The 17,786-nt window shown below is 38.8% G+C and overlaps 1 protein-coding gene across 3 annotated transcripts; it reads right to left on the reverse strand.

Annotated features, from left to right (window-relative positions):
* Positions 1–505: 505 nt before the first annotated feature.
* On the reverse strand, positions 506–4,594 carry LOC121742497 (transcription factor GTE4-like). 3 transcript variants are annotated; one of them, XM_042135646.1, is made up of 6 exons: positions 4,291–4,594; positions 2,577–4,143; positions 2,447–2,492; positions 2,238–2,360; positions 2,034–2,104; positions 506–856 (listed from the first exon to the last, which is right to left on the reverse strand). In XM_042135646.1, exons 2-5 carry the CDS (start codon positions 4,053–4,055, stop codon positions 2,043–2,045), a joined length of 1,710 nt encoding a protein of 569 aa, XP_041991580.1. In that variant the 5' UTR covers positions 4,056–4,143; positions 4,291–4,594; the 3' UTR covers positions 506–856; positions 2,034–2,042. The 3 variants fall into 3 exon arrangements, with proteins under 3 accessions (XP_041991580.1, XP_041991579.1, XP_041991581.1); XM_042135645.1 differs by having other exon boundaries at positions 2,577–4,594; XM_042135647.1 differs by having other exon boundaries at positions 2,586–4,590.
* Positions 4,595–17,786: the final 13,192 nt, after the last annotated feature.

Raw genomic sequence — 17,786 nt, forward strand, 5'->3', positions numbered from 1 at the left:
AGCCATTGGTGTCTCCCCGGCCTCCCCGACACGTGGAACCAGCTCCTCTACACGGCCCTCATTGGCTGAGGGCTGTGGCCGATGTTTTCGTATCGTGTTTTAGTGTCGTATTTTATTTAATTGGTTCGTATTGTGTTGATAGAGGAGAGGAAATTCATTTTCTTTCTTTCTTTCTTTCTTTCTTTCTTTCTTTCTTTCTAATTTTAGAGTATAGATTTGTTGTGAAAGTAATTTAATAAGAATGGTGGTGATAGTTTGAATGTAAACTAGTTCAATGTTTTGCCTCAACTGGTGAAATGAAAGGTTACAAATTTATCTAGTTTGATTCGATTTCCTGCTCTTTGTATTTGATAATTTATCACTCTGTTTTTATGACTAGTTCCTGAATAGAAGACAACGAACCACAGCTCAGCTGATAAACAAAACATAGGTTTGCGTCTCTTGGCAAAAACACAAGAAATAGAGGATCCAAAAACTACTAGACATGACATAGATACGAAGAGGATTCGGGCAAGAGAAACTAACCGGCACCATTGGAACTTATCACAGACATCTGCAAATAACGTACATGAACGTCTGGTTCGTACACAACTTACACAAGAGGACGGTGGTGCTTTCATGTAATTACAGATCAAGAGTTCATATCATACAAACAACTACCTGTCAGCAACGTACCTCTACGGGACGAAGATGATTACCACACACATCTACTTAGACAAATCCACAGTTATCAAGTATTTACAAATTGAACGAATGACCAAGAATTCCTTGTGGATCCACAAACGAACAGTCAAAGGGTGCATCTATCATTCAAGTACACTACTAGCCTTATTGTCAGCACGAGATTCGCCAATATCTGCAATTGACATGGAAAGCAAATCTAAGTTGAGAATAAACCAATTCAGAAAACCAAGGTACTTCTAGTCTTGCCTCCGGAGTAAGAACAAGAAAATGTTAATGAGCCTAATGAATGTCTGTCAAGGAGACATTTGAAATGCATTTACTGATATTTCTCAACCTACTCATAATTGTTCGAATACACACTATTTTAGCTGGCACCACAATATGCATCTATATATTCAGGGATTGTTACTTCATGTTGCATTCGTAACTAATTCTATGAGGGTACTTTTTATTCTACACAGAAAAGGTAAAAACAATAACAATCATGATTACCAATTCTAACCAATATAGCTTGATGGCAAATCCTTTTAAACATTTTTGTCTCTACTGCCCTCATCTTTTTGTTGGAGTTCATTTAAACATTATAAACAATTTATTTCAATTTTAGAGGTCATTTATGATTTTGTATTCATACGCACTCCGCCATATATCCAGCCAGCTCAATTCTCTTAGTAACTTCTAGAATCGGCCAACGTGTTACTTTATCATCTCAAGCCATCTAATCTTCAAAAGATAAAGATACTGTAATGCTGATTTTGTAGATATATAGAACTACTTAGGAAATGCAACTTTTTGAATCTCCAAACAAGGTGTGAACCAGTTTAATATGCGAACAAAAGTCGAGATGACATGTAGAGGGAATGCTAATACTTCCACGGATTAAGAAATAATATTATTCTAGACTAGGCAATAGGCATTCATATTTGCTTCTCAATTCCTATAAAATACAGTAAATAACAGGCTACGGACTAGAGAAAACGCGTATATATTGTGCTTGAAATGGCATTTCCTTTAATGTGCAAGATCAGCAAAATTTGAAAAGAACTCTGCAGAAGAGGGGTGTGTAATAAAGGCAGCAAGATTTTCTAAGTATGCCCACATGTAAAAGATATTTGTTTGTTTTAGGAATGTTTTTACAAGCATATAATTTCCTCCCAAGATCCCTTTATTCTGAATCGTACAAAGATCCCAATCTTCTAAAAATTATATTTATTCAAGTTTTATCAGAATAAATAGACGTGAGTACACAGATAAGAAGGCATCAAAGAAAAGGGATGCTATCTGAAAGGTTAAACCACAATCTGCAAAGGCTAGAATGTTGAACGCTTAATAACGGAACATTGTAGTACCTCAAGGATTCAATTCTTAGGTGAGTGTTCGCCATCAGAGCCATCTGCTGAAGAACTTTCTCCGTCGGAATCTATAAAAATATAATCATAATAAGAGAATGTGTTTGAGGAATCTATCCAAGAAATATGCATTAAATGCATTACAAGTTACAACATGGAAATGAGCTGTGTACGAAACAACAAAAGATAGCTGTCAATTAGTACCACTTGAAGAAGATCCCGAGTCAGAGCTAGAGCTTTTTTGGATGGCTCCTTGATTCTTATCACTACGCTCTACCTCTGGCTCTTCTACTTCAACAGGAGGTGAGGCGTTTTTCTCTTCATTGGCTGAAGATTACGAGCAGACAATTGTATTCAGGTATAAATAATTTGGAAGCGTTCAAAACTTCTATTTTACTCAATGAAACCTTTACCTCTTTTACTTGCTTGTGGGGTTTCCGTTACAACAGAGGTAGCAACCTGCCAAGAAAAAACACCAAGATGCAATGCATTAATCAAAATCTTCTAAGGCCTACGCTAAAAATAACCGAGATATTAAAGTACCTTAATTACCTTCTCATTGGGGTTCTGCTCTTGACTAGCTATTAAATTGCTGACAATTTCTGCCTTTCTTTTGTTCTTGCTCAAATTCTTCTTATAATTTGTTATGAACCTATCAAGCTCCCAAAGGGTTTCCGTATCAACACTGTCGATGTCAACCTCAATCTCATCATCTTCCTGAGAAACAGACGGATTCCTCTTCTTAATGATCTGAACAACATTTTCAAGCTTCTCAGAAGGCAACTCCTGTAAGTTTACGCTAAGTTTTTGTTTTTCATCATATGTCATCTCCCTTTTATTCGGATCCTTTGCCTTTGGCTTCTTTGGTGCATGAACCTTGCCTGACTGAGCACTACTTGGTTTCTTTCTTTTTGGATCACTTGAGCCCATTGCAGGTCTATCTAAAGGTCTTTTCATATCAGGTCGTTCCCTAGACTTCTGAGAAGCCTTCCGAGATGTAGGCGTTGGTGGCCCCACATCATAATCAGCAGCTAGCTTCATCCCACGTTTATACTCAGCCTCTATGGGAGCCCATTTATCCTCAAATATTTTGCACAGCTGTTCGGCCATCACATAAACATCTTGCCCCTTTGGGTTATACGTCATAGCATTTTGAAACGTACGCACGACATCCTCAGCAAACTCCATCGGGGACTTGTACCAATTCTGATTTAACCTTCCTTTCACAGTACCGAGGTCCATAGGGTTTCGAATAATTTCAAAATAATCATGTAAACCAAGAGCAACAGCATCAACTGGCTTGTTAAACACCCAACCATGCTTGTGCTTCATCAATCTTTCTAAGAGCGCATTACAGTTCTTCAAAATATGACTGGGGAAATTCTCCATCCCCACCCCACTTCCTCCTCCACCCTTCTTCCCGTTCGACTTCAACTTCTTGTTACTTTCACCTAGCGGAATCTTGTCCTTTGCAAGCAAAAAATCTGTATTTCTGTACAATTTATTTGCCTTTGGAGTCCTTTTCTCCTTCTCCACAACATCATTCCCCGGCTTGCTATTCTCATTCACCAACACACTCAATGGATTCAACGGCTTCACCATCCGAGGCGTCCCCACCTTATCCCCATCTCTACCATCAGACCCTTTACCTCCATTCTCCATCCCCTCATTCGACTCAATCCTCCCTATCAAGCTCCGCACCATATCCCTCTCGCTCTCCAGCTTCCTCCTCAGCTCCAAAGCATCACGTTTCGACTTCTTCGACAGACTTATCCTAACCTTATCCTGCCTCAGAGGCCCTCCCACATCAACACCAGAATTAGGCATCCTTTTCACAGAATTCAACCCATCCGAAACCATATCCTGAGATTTCAGCTGCTGCTGCTGCTGCTGCTGCTGATCCATCAACAAATTAGTACTGCTGTGACTATTTTCAAGCCCTTTGAACGACGGCCTCCTACTGTAAACCTTACGCTCCATCAACTTATCCTCCTCAGATCCCTCATTCCCACCCCCCAACATTGCACCAAAGCTCAGCCAATTGATCGTAGAGAGACACACAGATCACACACCAGCTCAATTTCTCGAAATTTCAACGCGAAATCAAACCCTAGTCAATCCACATAATCATGGAGAAACACACACTAACTCAGCTCGGCTCGTTCAATTCACACACAGTTTCTTCTGTTTCTACTACAATTAGCCACCGCCGTATACAAACGTAATCAGTAGAAGTTAATTAGGGTTTCGAACATACCTTTTCGAAGATTTTTTCCCCCTCTTTGCAGGTCTGCCTTTACTCTACATAGATTTTCCCTTATCTCTGCAGAAAGAAGGGAGGTGAGCGAGTAATCGGAAGTCCACGCGGATAGATAGAGCGTGGAAATCACGGGCCTTTTAACGGCTTCGATTGTATTGTTTTAGTTGGGAATTGAAGATGGACGGCTGGGATAGATTATGGGGCGTTTCTTGAATAGAACCCTGACCACCCGGGACAAGATGGTCCCACGCTCGGTGGTGGCGCGTGGGGAATCCGCAGATTCGGGGTCAGGAATTAGAGTTGTGTCCGGTATTGCATTGCGTTGACTAGAAGAATATTTGATCAAATAATTTACTAATTTAATCTAGTTTGAATGATTCCACTTATTATAGAAAACTTTAGTCACATTCTGATTATCTAATTCTGTCATTGTTTATCATTTGAAATTAGGTTAGTTAATAATACTGATAAATGTAAATAAATTAATTTCTTATAAAATACAATAAGAGCCACTTACAGAGGAACGTTATAATTATTAATAAAAGTTGTTTAAAAAATTCGGTTCAATACGATTCAGAATTTAGGAGCTTTAGAGCACCCACAACCGTGCTCTTGCCAACGAGCACGGTTGTGAGCCAGGCCCCACTTTTTCTGTCTGCTCTTAGGCAAGAGCACAACACCCACAGTTGTGCTCTTCCGCAAGGACGAGCACAAGGGTCCGACCATTCCATTATTCAATTTAAATAAAAACATTTCCATAAAATTAAAATATATAAAAAATACCCGGAATAATATTACAAAATACATTAAAAATTAAAATTTGCATAATTAAAATCCTAGTGTCACACTTCAACCCCCCTGACGTATACTCTTATAATAAATAAATCCATTATCATAAAAGCAATCAATACACAAGTCTAATTCATAGTAATTCATAGAACACCCATATTATACAAGTTCAAACCAACACTTATCCGATACATATTTCAAAATATCCTGTAAAGTAGTGGAACCCTCTCACCACTCTATATACTATACATTTATCTACATGCAAAAAGATGAGGAGAAGAAGGTTGCCAATATGCGTCAGCCGCCGAACCTGATAACACGTGGAGTTCCTATGACCCACGTCAATCATAGCTTTACTGTTATCTTATTCCTAAAAAATTTAGTGGTTTATATGAGCCACAACTCAGTATATATAAATTTACACCTTCAATCTCACATGATACAAACATCAAGATATTCTTTTATCAATACATATAATCAGAAACAATATATAACATAATTTAATAACAAACCATTTCCTTTTCATATGCATATGCCACTCTGTTCAGTTTATTATTTTGTAACAGTCAAGCCTGGTATCTGCCCGGGATTCCTCTATGACCCGAAGGTCTCTCTGTAATTGGACTCATAGGTCCCTTTGTATTTGACCCGAAGGTCCCTCTGTATTTGACCCGAAGGTCCCTCTGTATTTGACCCGAAGGTCCCTCTGTATTTGGACTCATAGGTCCCTTTAAAATTTCAGATCCAGTATAAGGCTGTCACAGATCCTCTTTAATCACATGATTCATGTACTTTCAATACCATATGTAAAACATCAATTACATATTTCTATCATATAATTCATTTACAACATCGTATCCATTGCATCAATCACATATCCATATCATATTCCACCATCTATATCAAATAACACATAATCATATTGGATCACATCATATAATCAAATCATTCATTTTGTTTAACACCTAGCAAGGAAGCAAATAAAACATGTAAAATTAAATGTGTGATTTATACACACCTTTATAATAAGATATCTAACTAGCTGGGCACTTGTTCATGCTTCCCGTCCAAAACCCTCGATTATAAAAGTGTGAGCGTATATAAAAATTAAATTCATGAAACTCATCTTGCATTCGCTTATCTTATTAAAACTGTACTCAGTAAAGTTTGGTTTCCTTCTCTAAAACTTCCTTGCATTCTTTTTTTCCCTCCTTCCTCTCTAAGATATATATACACATACAGAAACTTAAGTCGGCTAGATCGACTAATTTTTAATAACACCTAAGCACAACTTTCATGCATCATTTCCCTTAATTACATGTGTACTCCATTCCACATGTATAAAACCCCAATTTTATTCTTTTAAAGCATTAGCTATAAGTATACAGTATACTATTTACAAAACTTTAGTAACTAAAAGATTTCATAGACTTGTGCAAAAAGCTATACAAATATGTACATATTGTACGAGAAGTAAGTATATATACTTAGTGCATATAAGAAATATTATTTAAATAAATTCTTGTTATATATATATATATATATATATATATATCATTTTTTTGTCACCTATGTATATAATATATGCTTAGCTATATATTCGATTTATGTGACGAATATGTATTAAAAAAATAAAATACATTATTATGCAAAATTAAGCAATTTATACGGTTAGGGATGTTACCCCTAGAAAATAAAAATTACATAATTAAAATCCTAAAAATTAAAAATTTCATAATTAAACTCCTAAAAATTAAAAATTACATAATTAAATTCATAAAATTAAAAAACCCACTACTCGTGGCCGAATTTCGCCCACATGTGTTTGATTAGGTCTTCTTGTAGCTCAACGTGGGTTCGGGTATCGCGCATTGTGTGCCTAGTTTCGATCCTCTCACCCACCGTCGTATGCACACCTCGGCGTGGGGGAGACCTCACGCTTGAGCTTCCGGCTTCATCCTGGTCGTAGAAGCTAGCCGCCCTCGGTCCTTCATCGGCTATAATCATGTTGTGTAAGATAATACACGTGTACATGATGTCGGCGATATTTTTCACGTATCACAGCCGAGCCGGGGCCTTCACAATGTTGAATCGGGCTTGAAGGACCCCAAAGGCTCTTTCGACGTCTTTCCGCGCAGACTCTTGACGCTGCGCAAAAAGAACCCGTCTCGGGTCTTGCGGGTTGCTGAGCGTCTTTACGAAAGTCGGCCACCTTGGGTAGATACCATCGGCGAGATAGTAACCCATGTGGTATACATTTCCGTTGACGGTGAAGTCGATCACCGGTGCTACACCATTCAACACATCATTGAAGAGGGGTGAAGAATAGAGCGCGTTCAAGTCGTTGTTGGATCCGGAAACACCGAAATATGCATGTCAAATCCATAGGCAGTAGTCGGCGACCGCTTCAAGGATAAGTGTTGGGTCGCCGCCTTTGTGGCCGCTTAAGTGTTGCCCCCTCCAAGCAGTCGGGCAATTCTTCCACCTCCAATGCATGCAGTCAATGCTGCCAAGCATTACGGGAAAACCATGGACTGATTTGTGAAGACGAAGCAACCGTTGGCAATCATCGGTGGTGGGTGCCCGAAGGAATTCATCACCGAAAGCTGCACGAACGCCCTCGCAAAAATGTTTAAGACAAAGGATTCCAGTGGACTCACGGATATGCAAATACTCATCGAAGAGGTCGACCGTTTGCCCAATAGCGAGTTGTCGGATGGCACACTTACACTTCTGCAACGGCCAGACACTTTGCCGACCGGTTGCATCTGGACCTGTTTGGAAGAATTCAACACGGGCGGACAATGTTTTGACAATACGCATAAACAAGCGCTTTGACATGCGAAAACGACGCCTAAAGTAATCTTCCGGAAACCGCGACGGGTCGGCAAAATAGTCGGCAACGAGCCTTTCGTGGGCTCCCTCCCGGTCACGATGGATGTAGCGGCGAGTTGATCTAGTTGGTTGAGGAGGAGGGGCAGGGGTATTCGCTGCGACATATGCTTCATAAGCGGCACGATGTTGTTCGTAGTATTCTTGTTTTTCGCACTCCGCTTCCGCAATGAGATGGTGGAATCCATTTGAGGTTTTGAGTAAGAGATGAAGGTGTAGATAAGTTGTATGAAAAATATGAATGAGAGATGATTTGATGTGAAAAATGGATGATGAATGTGTGTATTTATAGATGATTTTGGGGGAAAAATATAAAAAATAAAAAAAAAACAGAAAAATGGGCAAAAAATGACCATTTTTTTGGGATTGGAAAAATAATTTTTTTAATTTTTGGGTATTATTTTCGATTTTTAAAAAAATAAAAAAAAATGATTTTACAACGGATATGCCGTTGGCCAATCACACGGTGCCACGTCGCCTGCTCGCTGGCACGAACGTGTTCGATGCATCGAGCAGGGCCGTGCCAGCGGCGGACAGCGGTGCCGCGCCGCTGGCACGGACGGACGAGCGTCTGCTCTCCCTTGTGCATGCTCTTATGTACGTTCAATTTATCTATGTTCACCTTTATCAATTAGTTAACCATCCTCTAATCACATGATTCACATCAATCTTATCTATTGCATTTACCAAATCAAAGTATCATGATGTGCTTTTATTTATATATATATTTGTCATAGATGGTATTCCATTTTCATCCACAACATCAAAAAAGATCATACAAGTGAATTTATTAAGCAAATAGAATCTATAAATATCAACTTCATGAGAGCATGACTCTCATTCGAACATTTTCCTAAAATTATTCATGAAAAATACCATAAAACACAATGCCCTCGACCATATCTTATTCAAACAACATTAATATACCAAAGACACACATTAACCAAGTACTACAATTTTTGTACAAGTGTATATCATGAGTCAATATCGACTCATAAAACAAACACTATTCATAATAAAGGATATGGTGTATAACTCATAGGCGACAAAGAATAATGATGATGAGGATCAGGGCCACCAGGGACGGCTCTATCTTCATGAACCGTCCCAAGTGATCTCTTTTGGTAGTAATGCTTGAACTCAGCAGCGGTGAACCCCATTTTTCGCCCAAAATGTTCGTTATTGAGCTTGGCTGGAGCCACAACCGCCCCGTATGAAGTAAAAAAGAGGAATAAGAAGAAGAAGAAAAAGATTATCAATCTAGAGTAAGCCATTGACTAATTTGAAAATGGAGGAAGATAAAGCTAAGAGAAATGAATTTTAATGAAGATGCATGGATGGTGGCTCTATTTGTTGCATGGTATTTATAGGATAGAATAGCAGGAAAATAGGGACATTGCACAGTGGATAGAACGTGATTTTGTTCTATTCTTTTATTTCCTTTTGTTTTAGTTTGTTTCTATACGTTTGAATTTATTATTTTGATAATAGCAATATTTTTTTCTTCGGATAATTGTCTATACTAACATCAATTTGACCCGACCAATAGTTTGTTAGTTCTATGTTTCTTGTATAAGATCGTCATGAAAGGATAAGTTCCACCGCATAAAATGGAGATTTACACAAAATCAAAAGCATGATTATCCTAACACTAACATAATGGTGTGATAACTAAGTGATACTCTCTCCGTCAGCGAATAGGAGTCCTATTTCTTTTTGGCATGGGTTTTAAGAAATATTAAGAAAAATAGGTGGATGAAAGTTAGTGAAATATATGTCTCATTTGTATAGTATTAGTTTTAAATGATATATGAGTCAAATGAGTTGGAGGAATGTGATGCCTCTTTACCAATTATAATAATTATAAACCGGGACTACTATTCTCGGACGGACCAAAATGAAAAAACAGGACTTCTACTCGCGAACAAAGGGAGTATAAAACCGTGAAATAACAGTTTCAAATGAGATAGGAGGATGGATAAGCCCATGAAAGTTGGAAAGTTCATTAAATTCGGCATTTTGAACTGCTACCAGCCACCCATGATACTGCAATTAAACACTAATATACAGTGACAGAACCAGGAATTTAAATAAGCCGGGGCTGAAAATTTTAATAACTATAACAATAGTAAAATATATAATTTCATATATAACAACATTACAATTTTAAAAAGTATTAAATAATACTCCTTCCGTCCCTCTGCAATAGAGACATTTCATTTTCGGCTCATTTTGAAAAAATGATAATAAATAATTAAAGTAGAGAAAAAGTAAAATAAGAGTGAGAATAATATAAAGAATGCTCTTTTTTATGCTCCCTCCGTCCCATAGTAGATGTCACACTTTCTTTTTTAGTTTGTCTCACAAAAGAGGTCACATTTCTTCTTTTGAAAAAAAGTTCCATCTCACATTCATTATAAAATTATATTTTCTCTCATCACTCAACACACAAAATAACGTCTCCTAAAATCATGTGTCATCTTCCAAGTGTGACATCTATTATGAGACATGTGGAGTATTATTTTCTCTCTTACTTTACTCTATCTTCACTTTAACTATTTAGTATATTTTTTTAAAAAAAATAAGTGCTCAAATGAAACGCATCTACTACAAAGGGAGTAATTTTCTTAGACGAATTGTAGTAAAAAAAGTTTGTTACTATCAATTTTATATGCTCTATCCACCAATGACAAATCTATTTTAATAAATTTCATAAATACTCCCTTCATCCCAAGGAAGATGACCCCTTCCTTGGACAACACAGAGTTTTATGCAGTTTTATTTTGTGTGTTAGATAAAGTAAAATAAGAGAGAGGGGATAAAATAGGGATAAAATAGAGATAAAATGTGTTTCTGACTCAACTTTATTTTACCCAATTAATACCCGCAAGTGTACGGGGTTATCGTAGCAAATAGCAAGCAAGAGTATATCGTATCCCACAGAGATAATTAAGTGTAAACCTAAGTACCACGAACAAACTTCAACTACTATCCAGACAATCAGAAATTTGGTTTTGAAACTAACAACTACTAAAAGCATGTAAATTCGGAGAATAAAATAGAACACTTAAACACGAAGGCAATTAAGAAAGCTGTGTAAGATGGTGGAGAAATATGCAGAATTCAAGGATCCGATGCACAACTCATAGCCTAACCCAATTGAAATCGATTTACCATTTAAAGTCTCTCGAATTATTGAATCAATCACAGTTGTAGATTAAACCCCCCCCGAGGTGAGAAACCTGTAGATTAAGTGTAATAATTGAAGTCCCCTTCTAATTCTTAGACCTAACTCCCAATGGATCGATAAGATAACGGATTCCACTCAAAACCTCAACTCTCCCGAGTTCTATTGAATTAAGGTGTGAATTACTCTTCTTTCAAGATTAATTATTTCATCTCCCGATTACTCTAAGAAATCCTACACTCCCAATTGGTGATCAAGCAATTGTTAGGAAAAGCACAAGAATAAATCAAATAATTACAAGAGCAAGATAAAAACGAAATCAATTGGATTGAAACTATAAGTCAATGCATCTTCACCAAGAATCCCACATAAAGCGTTTAGTTACTCATGTTCAAGGTAGAAAACAAATAAAAACTAAAGAAAACAACGGAATTCATGATACGGATTACAATTGGCGGAGGAATCGAAGCTTGAATCTTCAATCTTCTTCCAAGAGTGCTTCCGAGAGAGAAAGAGTGTATTTTCGCCGCTGCTATTCAATGAAAAACGAGTGCCCTAGCTCTTGCCTCTTTTTATTCCTTCAAAAATCACGTCTGGAGACTTTAAAAATCGCCAGTTCATCGGACCCGGCCGGGTAGAATTATTGTACAGCAAATTCACCCGGCCGGGTGAAACTCTCTGGAGTCTCCGCCTTATAAAGTTTCCACCCGGCCGGGTGGAATTATTACAAAGGAAATTCACCCGGCCGGGTCACTCTCGCCCGGTAGTTTCTGGTCTTTAACCGGCTTATCTTTTCCACCCGGTCGGGTGGCTTTTCAGCCACATATACTCACCCGACCGGGTGGACCCTTTTTTTGTTCCAATTTCGCCTATTTTTGCCTGAAACACTCAACAAACACGTGAACTCCGAAACATAGAGTAATTGGCTGGAAATCACACTTTTGAGCACAAAAACTCAACAATTAGGCGCATCAACATACCAATCACGACACTATAATTACGAGTTTGTCAGTTTCCATTTATAGTAATGAGTCATCTTGGATGAGACAAACCAAAAAGGAAAGTGAGTCATTTTTAGTTGGCGGAGGGAGTACTCTTTATCTTAGTAAATTTAAGATTATTTGGAACTAAGCTTTTTTTCATTATTTGGAGTAATTATGTAGTTTCTGATGATTTGATTTTAATTATTAAGGGTGGAATTAAATTATGATGAAAGTATTTTATACGATGGAGTGTTGGACTACATATTAATTTTTATACCATTTAACGCGTCAAATATTTTTCCTTCTTCCAATGCTAGAGATATATCCAAAAAAAATAAGAAAACAGATCTTTTGCACTCCCCTGTTCATCTTTCTCGCCATTCCTCTTCCTTCTTTCCATAATTCCTCTTTTTGCATACTTCTCTCGGCCTCTTCTCCACTTTGCCGCCCAAATCTTGTGTTCTCCTTCCTAATTCTACTTTCAATTTAAAAAAATCGGGCGGCAGTATTTGCTGGCTCTTGGGGCAGAGACTGATCGGAGGACGGCTATGTAATGGAGAGTCTGGGTCTGGGGCTGGCCAGCGGGGGCTTGTCCCTATGTAGTTCCGTCGCTGCTAATATATAAATGTCCTATTGTTCAAAGTTTTGTGGATTGATTTTATTCAATTCCAAGATACAAAAGTAAGTATTTGGAATTCAACTACAACATTACTTTACATCATCCTCAAAGTGGAAACATGGATCAACTTATTGTTCCCAATATGTAGTTGAAATTGAGAATGGTTGTCACTCATCATGTCGGTTTTTTGTGCTTGATTTCCTTTGCTTATTACGAGATGTTTTTCTACAAGGTTGCGGCTTGGGGAGGCCACCTTTTTATGTTGTTGTGCTGTCGTAGGAGCTTTATTTTGTGTTGTGTTTGGTATTAGTCTCCAACTCTATCTTATAAATGTGCTACTATTTCAATGTTTATACCTAATTCTTTGTAATCCATTATTGGTCAAGCTTTTACTTTTTTTTATTTTTTTATATGAGTTGAGATCGGATAAAAATATTAATTTAAGGTTGTAAATTGTAACGTAGAATTTATGGTTTAAACCTCATAAATAAAAGTAAACAAAACATGATGTTTAGAAATTAATATAAACAAATGGTAGATAACATAAATAATAAATTCCTAAAGACAAATTGACATGCCAATTTCAATCCTACAAAAATAGATATATCTGATCATTCACTTGAAAATCTCTCCACCGTATTATTCCATTTATCTATTCGATCTCTTGCTTTCTCCACCTGAGAATATCCAGAAATTCAACACAAAATTGACAATTAGTTTAACCAACCAACCTAACTAAGATACCATTAAACAATCAATCAAACTATGCACCGCAATATACTAATAAATAAATATTCTAAATAATATTCAAATGCATTTACATGGAGTATTTATTTTATATTTCGCATACAAAACTTGCTAGTAATTTTTACCCTAAATAAACAAGCCTAAAAGGTACTTCTAATACACTAGTATTTTGTTTTTCACATATACAATCACATAAATATTCACAATTTAGTAATAGAAAATGACTCTCCCATTCTATTATTATCCCAATATATATCCATTTATTACAAGTCAATTAACATATTTGTAGCTTTTTATTGGGGTGGTGGTTAAAAACTTAAAAGTCACGCTCAATATATTATCCCTCCCTAAAATAGTGATATCCAGTCAAAGGCCATTCCATTGTAGCAAAAGGCGACGACGCTCAAATTATTATCCCTCCCTAAAATAGTGATATCCAGTCAAAGGCAATTCCATTGTAGCAAAAGGCGATTCCGTCGCCTTGGCAGCCCCACACTCGGGCGGCAGCCCCACACTCTCGCCCGACATCATGTGAGGGGGTTCAATCAGGGTACCCAGTAGCCCGTTAAGGGAGAATCCTTAATCTACTGGCTGCCAGAAGCCCATCTCCCAAGGCCTCACACTTGTGCCTGAGAGATGGAAGCAACTACACGATAGCAGTGGGATTCAAACCCAAGCTCATTGCAGCAAGATCTGCCCCTTCGTTGCCAACTGCGCTACGCCCCTGCGGGCATCAAAGGCAATTCCATGTTACATGTAAAGGTGTCATTCATTTAAGAAAACCAGAAAATTTATTAAATAAAAATATATAAACCGGAAGTGACGCCGAGCTTTAAGGGTGTCCACTATAAGGCGGACACCCCAATAGCCCCGCCCCAGTTTTTGTCCATAGCCCCAAATTTTTGTTTCCGCCACTATGGTGGACACTTCCAATAGCCCCCAAATTTTATAATCAATTTTCATTATAAAATATAAACAATTAGAAAACGAGGTAATTGAGGTCGAATATTCGTTGTATTGCAAAAGGGTAAAAATATACAATGAATATTTAAAATAAAATACAACTAAAAACTCCGCCACCGTCTACTCGGTGTCGGAGTCGGCTTCTTCTTCTTCTTCTTCTTCTTCTTCTTCTTCTTCTTCTTCTTCTTCTTCTTCTTCTTCTCCTCCTCCTCCCTCACTGCTGCTGGCCGCGGTTTCCCCAGGAGCGTCATCAGCCAACCCTAGCCGACGCTCATACCGAGTGATGAGCTTCTTGTAGATGTTCTTGACGTACGGGGCATCGGTGGCTACGTATTTACTGCATACGTCTTGTAGTTGTTGCATCAACTGCACATCTATGTTATCCCTCAAGACCTCGTGGGGACCTTGCACCATGTGCTGTGGGATTGGGGCGAGCTGGGGGATACGAGATCCAGACGCGGCCGACGGCTGACGGGAGGCACTTCTAGCCCCTCTGGCGCTGCGGATAGAGGCCTGTTGTCCCGGGGGCCGTCCTCACCTAGTGTGTGTAGCGGCTAGCTCTTCGACTTGCTCGTCGGGCTGCTCGAACGAGTGCGAGCCGCTTCCGCTGCTGTAGTCCCCGGCAAGGTTGTGCCTTGTACGCTTCGGACCAGGAGCTGTATTGACCTCTTGCGCGCAAATGGCCTTGAATTTCGGACAATCCGCGAGGATTTGATACTCCTCCCACATTGTGAACTTCGGCCAGCCATCCGTGTGATATTGGCCTATCGACAGGGCCATCACGTCTGTCCCACTTCGGCCACTCTCAGCTTGGAGAAGGTTGTTTTGGTATATGCACGCGAACCGCTTGGTAGCCAGCAGAATCCTACCCCATTTTTTGCGGATCTGTTCTTGGTCGCGCTTATCGGCGCCAACGGGTTTGAACTCGTCGTATGCCATCATGACGCGCCTCCAAAAGCTCCCCTCAGTCTGATCGGTGCCCACTATGGGGTCCGATGTGATGGCATCCCACGCCCTCGCCATGGCAATTGACTCCGCTTTGGTGTAGAGCTTGCCCCGTTTGGAGCCAGAGCCACCGCTACCGCCGACGCCACTGTCCTCGCCGTTCGGAACAGGCTTTGCCACCCGTGCTGCCGGCGTATCCGGGACGTCGGAACTGAGCAGACCCATCATAGTATCCAGTGCGTCTTGATCTGCTTCGGTGAAAGGCGATTGGCTGGATTGGAAAGGGGACTCCGGACGCGGCTGGTTAAGCGCATCGAGGTTGAGTCTGTAATCTCCAAATGCGGAGCGACTCAGATTCCGCTGAAAAGGTGGGGGCGTTGGAGAAGACCTCCACGACTGAGATGGAGGAAGGGTTGGACTCGATGCCCACGGCGGGGGAGATTGACTCCAAGTCCACAGCTGGGACGGAGCCCCGCCGTATCCCGACGGCTGAGAAGGATAGCCGCCATATCCCGATGGGTGTGAAGGATTGCCGCCGTAGCCCGATTCCTGCGAGTCGGGTGATTCATCATCTCCACCGTGCATTTTTTTAGAGTGAAAGTGTAGATAGTGAATGGAGGGATTGTGTGAAAATGATGGAAAAAATAGGTGGTGGAGAGTGATATTTATAGAGGTAATTAAAAAAAAATTGCACCGAGGACCGCCGGCGCGCCTACCACCGGGCACTATGGCCGGCGCGCCTATAGGCGCGGCGAAAGGACGCCCGACGTGTCCTCGCCCTTCTTTCGCCTGATGCTCGTCCGCCGCCTGCCGCCCCACTGTTCCTCGTCCTCCCCGGGGGCGGACGTCTCCTGCACTATAGACCGCCCCAGCCGAGGCTATAGGCGCGGCGGTCACATAGTGGACACTCTAAACTTACCTTTTTCAATAGTAGAAGCAAACGACAAATAGAAATTATTTTTGCTTCATTGATTTGATTGAGAAAAGGTTCAATCGAACCCCACTTTATGAGTACAACAAAACACCTATGTATCTGTATTTATATGAAAGAGTAGAACAATACTCAAACCTCACCAACTTGGAAAATTTTATTTTTGTAGAAGTAATTTCACATTAATTATCTCATATATAATCAATCTTTCTGAACAATAATTTATCGTAAGATCATAAATGACTCTTGTTATCATAAACAATATTGAGGATAGTTTTTCAACCTAAGATTATATACTCAAGATTAATTTATTTGCATAAACTGTGACCAATATTTGATTATTATCGAGGATTTCTATTATAAACAAAATTAAAAAATGCACTAATGTAAATTAGTTACCTCCTTATTCCAATCGGTACGAGCAGTCACCCAAATCAAAATTAATGTCTGCATGAGGGTGCCTATTAGCATCCCGGACCATAGCCCCTGCAATTTAAATTTTAAATATTCGTGAATTCAAAAACGAAACTCGTGAGTCAAACATGTTTAAAAAAATAGTCGATCGGCGCTCGAAAGTTAGAGGCACTGTGGGCAATGGTTGAAAAACATGAGCGAGTTAGGAACTATATTTTATGAATTTTATTCAAAAATAATTTTTTTGTTATTCAGATAATTGATAGAAATTTTTGCATAACAATTTTTATAAAATTTGAATAATTTTAAAATTTTATTAAAAAATAAAAAAATAAGTTTGGGAGGGACTCAATGCCCTTAACACTTGAACTGTATCGGCTACTAATGACTCAAGCGAATTCCAACCGTATAGGCTTGTGAAGAAGCAACCGTACCATGGGATCATCAACTGATCCAAAGACCGAATTTAATGAAGTTTTAATGGAGTTTCCTGACCCCAACCCTACACATAGTACCATCATTTCATATAAATGTAGTTATAGTAGATATATAAATATTTTCGCTGAAAGATTTTCATTGCTCCTTCATAAATCCCACAAGATATTGAATAGTTTCATCCCAACCACCATTAGACAATGTGCTCTCCACTCAACATATAAATTTTGATATCTCGGGATATAAACATATAACTTATATTAATATTTAAAAACATATTAAAAGTTAAATTACTGATTAATTACCTTGACACCAAGGTTAAAAGTGAAGCCAAGAAAGTACAGACAAATGGAGGATGCAGAAAAAAAAAGTATTAACTGATATTGTGTTATCTCTAATATGGAAATAAGCTACTTCCTCTATATTCTATTTTGGGCTATCTCAAGCTACTGGCTCTATTTCATTTTTTTTTTCAAAAATTTTATCCTCCTATTTCTTTATTCTTTCTTTTATCTCTTTTACTATATTCTTGTTTTTTATTCTTTCTTTCTGTAACTTTTTAACATTAATATATCAACTAACTTGAAA

The sequence above is a fragment of the Salvia splendens genome, chromosome 7 (assembly GCF_004379255.2).
Source record: "Salvia splendens isolate huo1 chromosome 7, SspV2, whole genome shotgun sequence".
Classification (NCBI taxonomy): domain Eukaryota; kingdom Viridiplantae; phylum Streptophyta; class Magnoliopsida; order Lamiales; family Lamiaceae; genus Salvia; species Salvia splendens.

What these genes read in the sequence shown, in the direction of transcription:
- LOC121742497 (XM_042135646.1), bottom strand. Translation starts at nt 4,055, where the DNA reads ATGTTGGGGGGTGGGAATGAGGGATCTGAGGAGGATAAGTTGATGGAG. An exon ending in CCAATGAGAAGGTAATTAAG is followed by an intron (nt 2,493 to 2,576) that starts GTACTTTAATAT and finishes TTTTCTTGGCAG; the next exon opens with GTTGCTACCTCTGTTGTAAC. An exon ending in CTCGGGATCTTCTTCAAGTG is followed by an intron (nt 2,105 to 2,237) that starts GTACTAATTGAC and finishes ATATTTTTATAG; the next exon opens with ATTCCGACGGAGAAAGTTCT.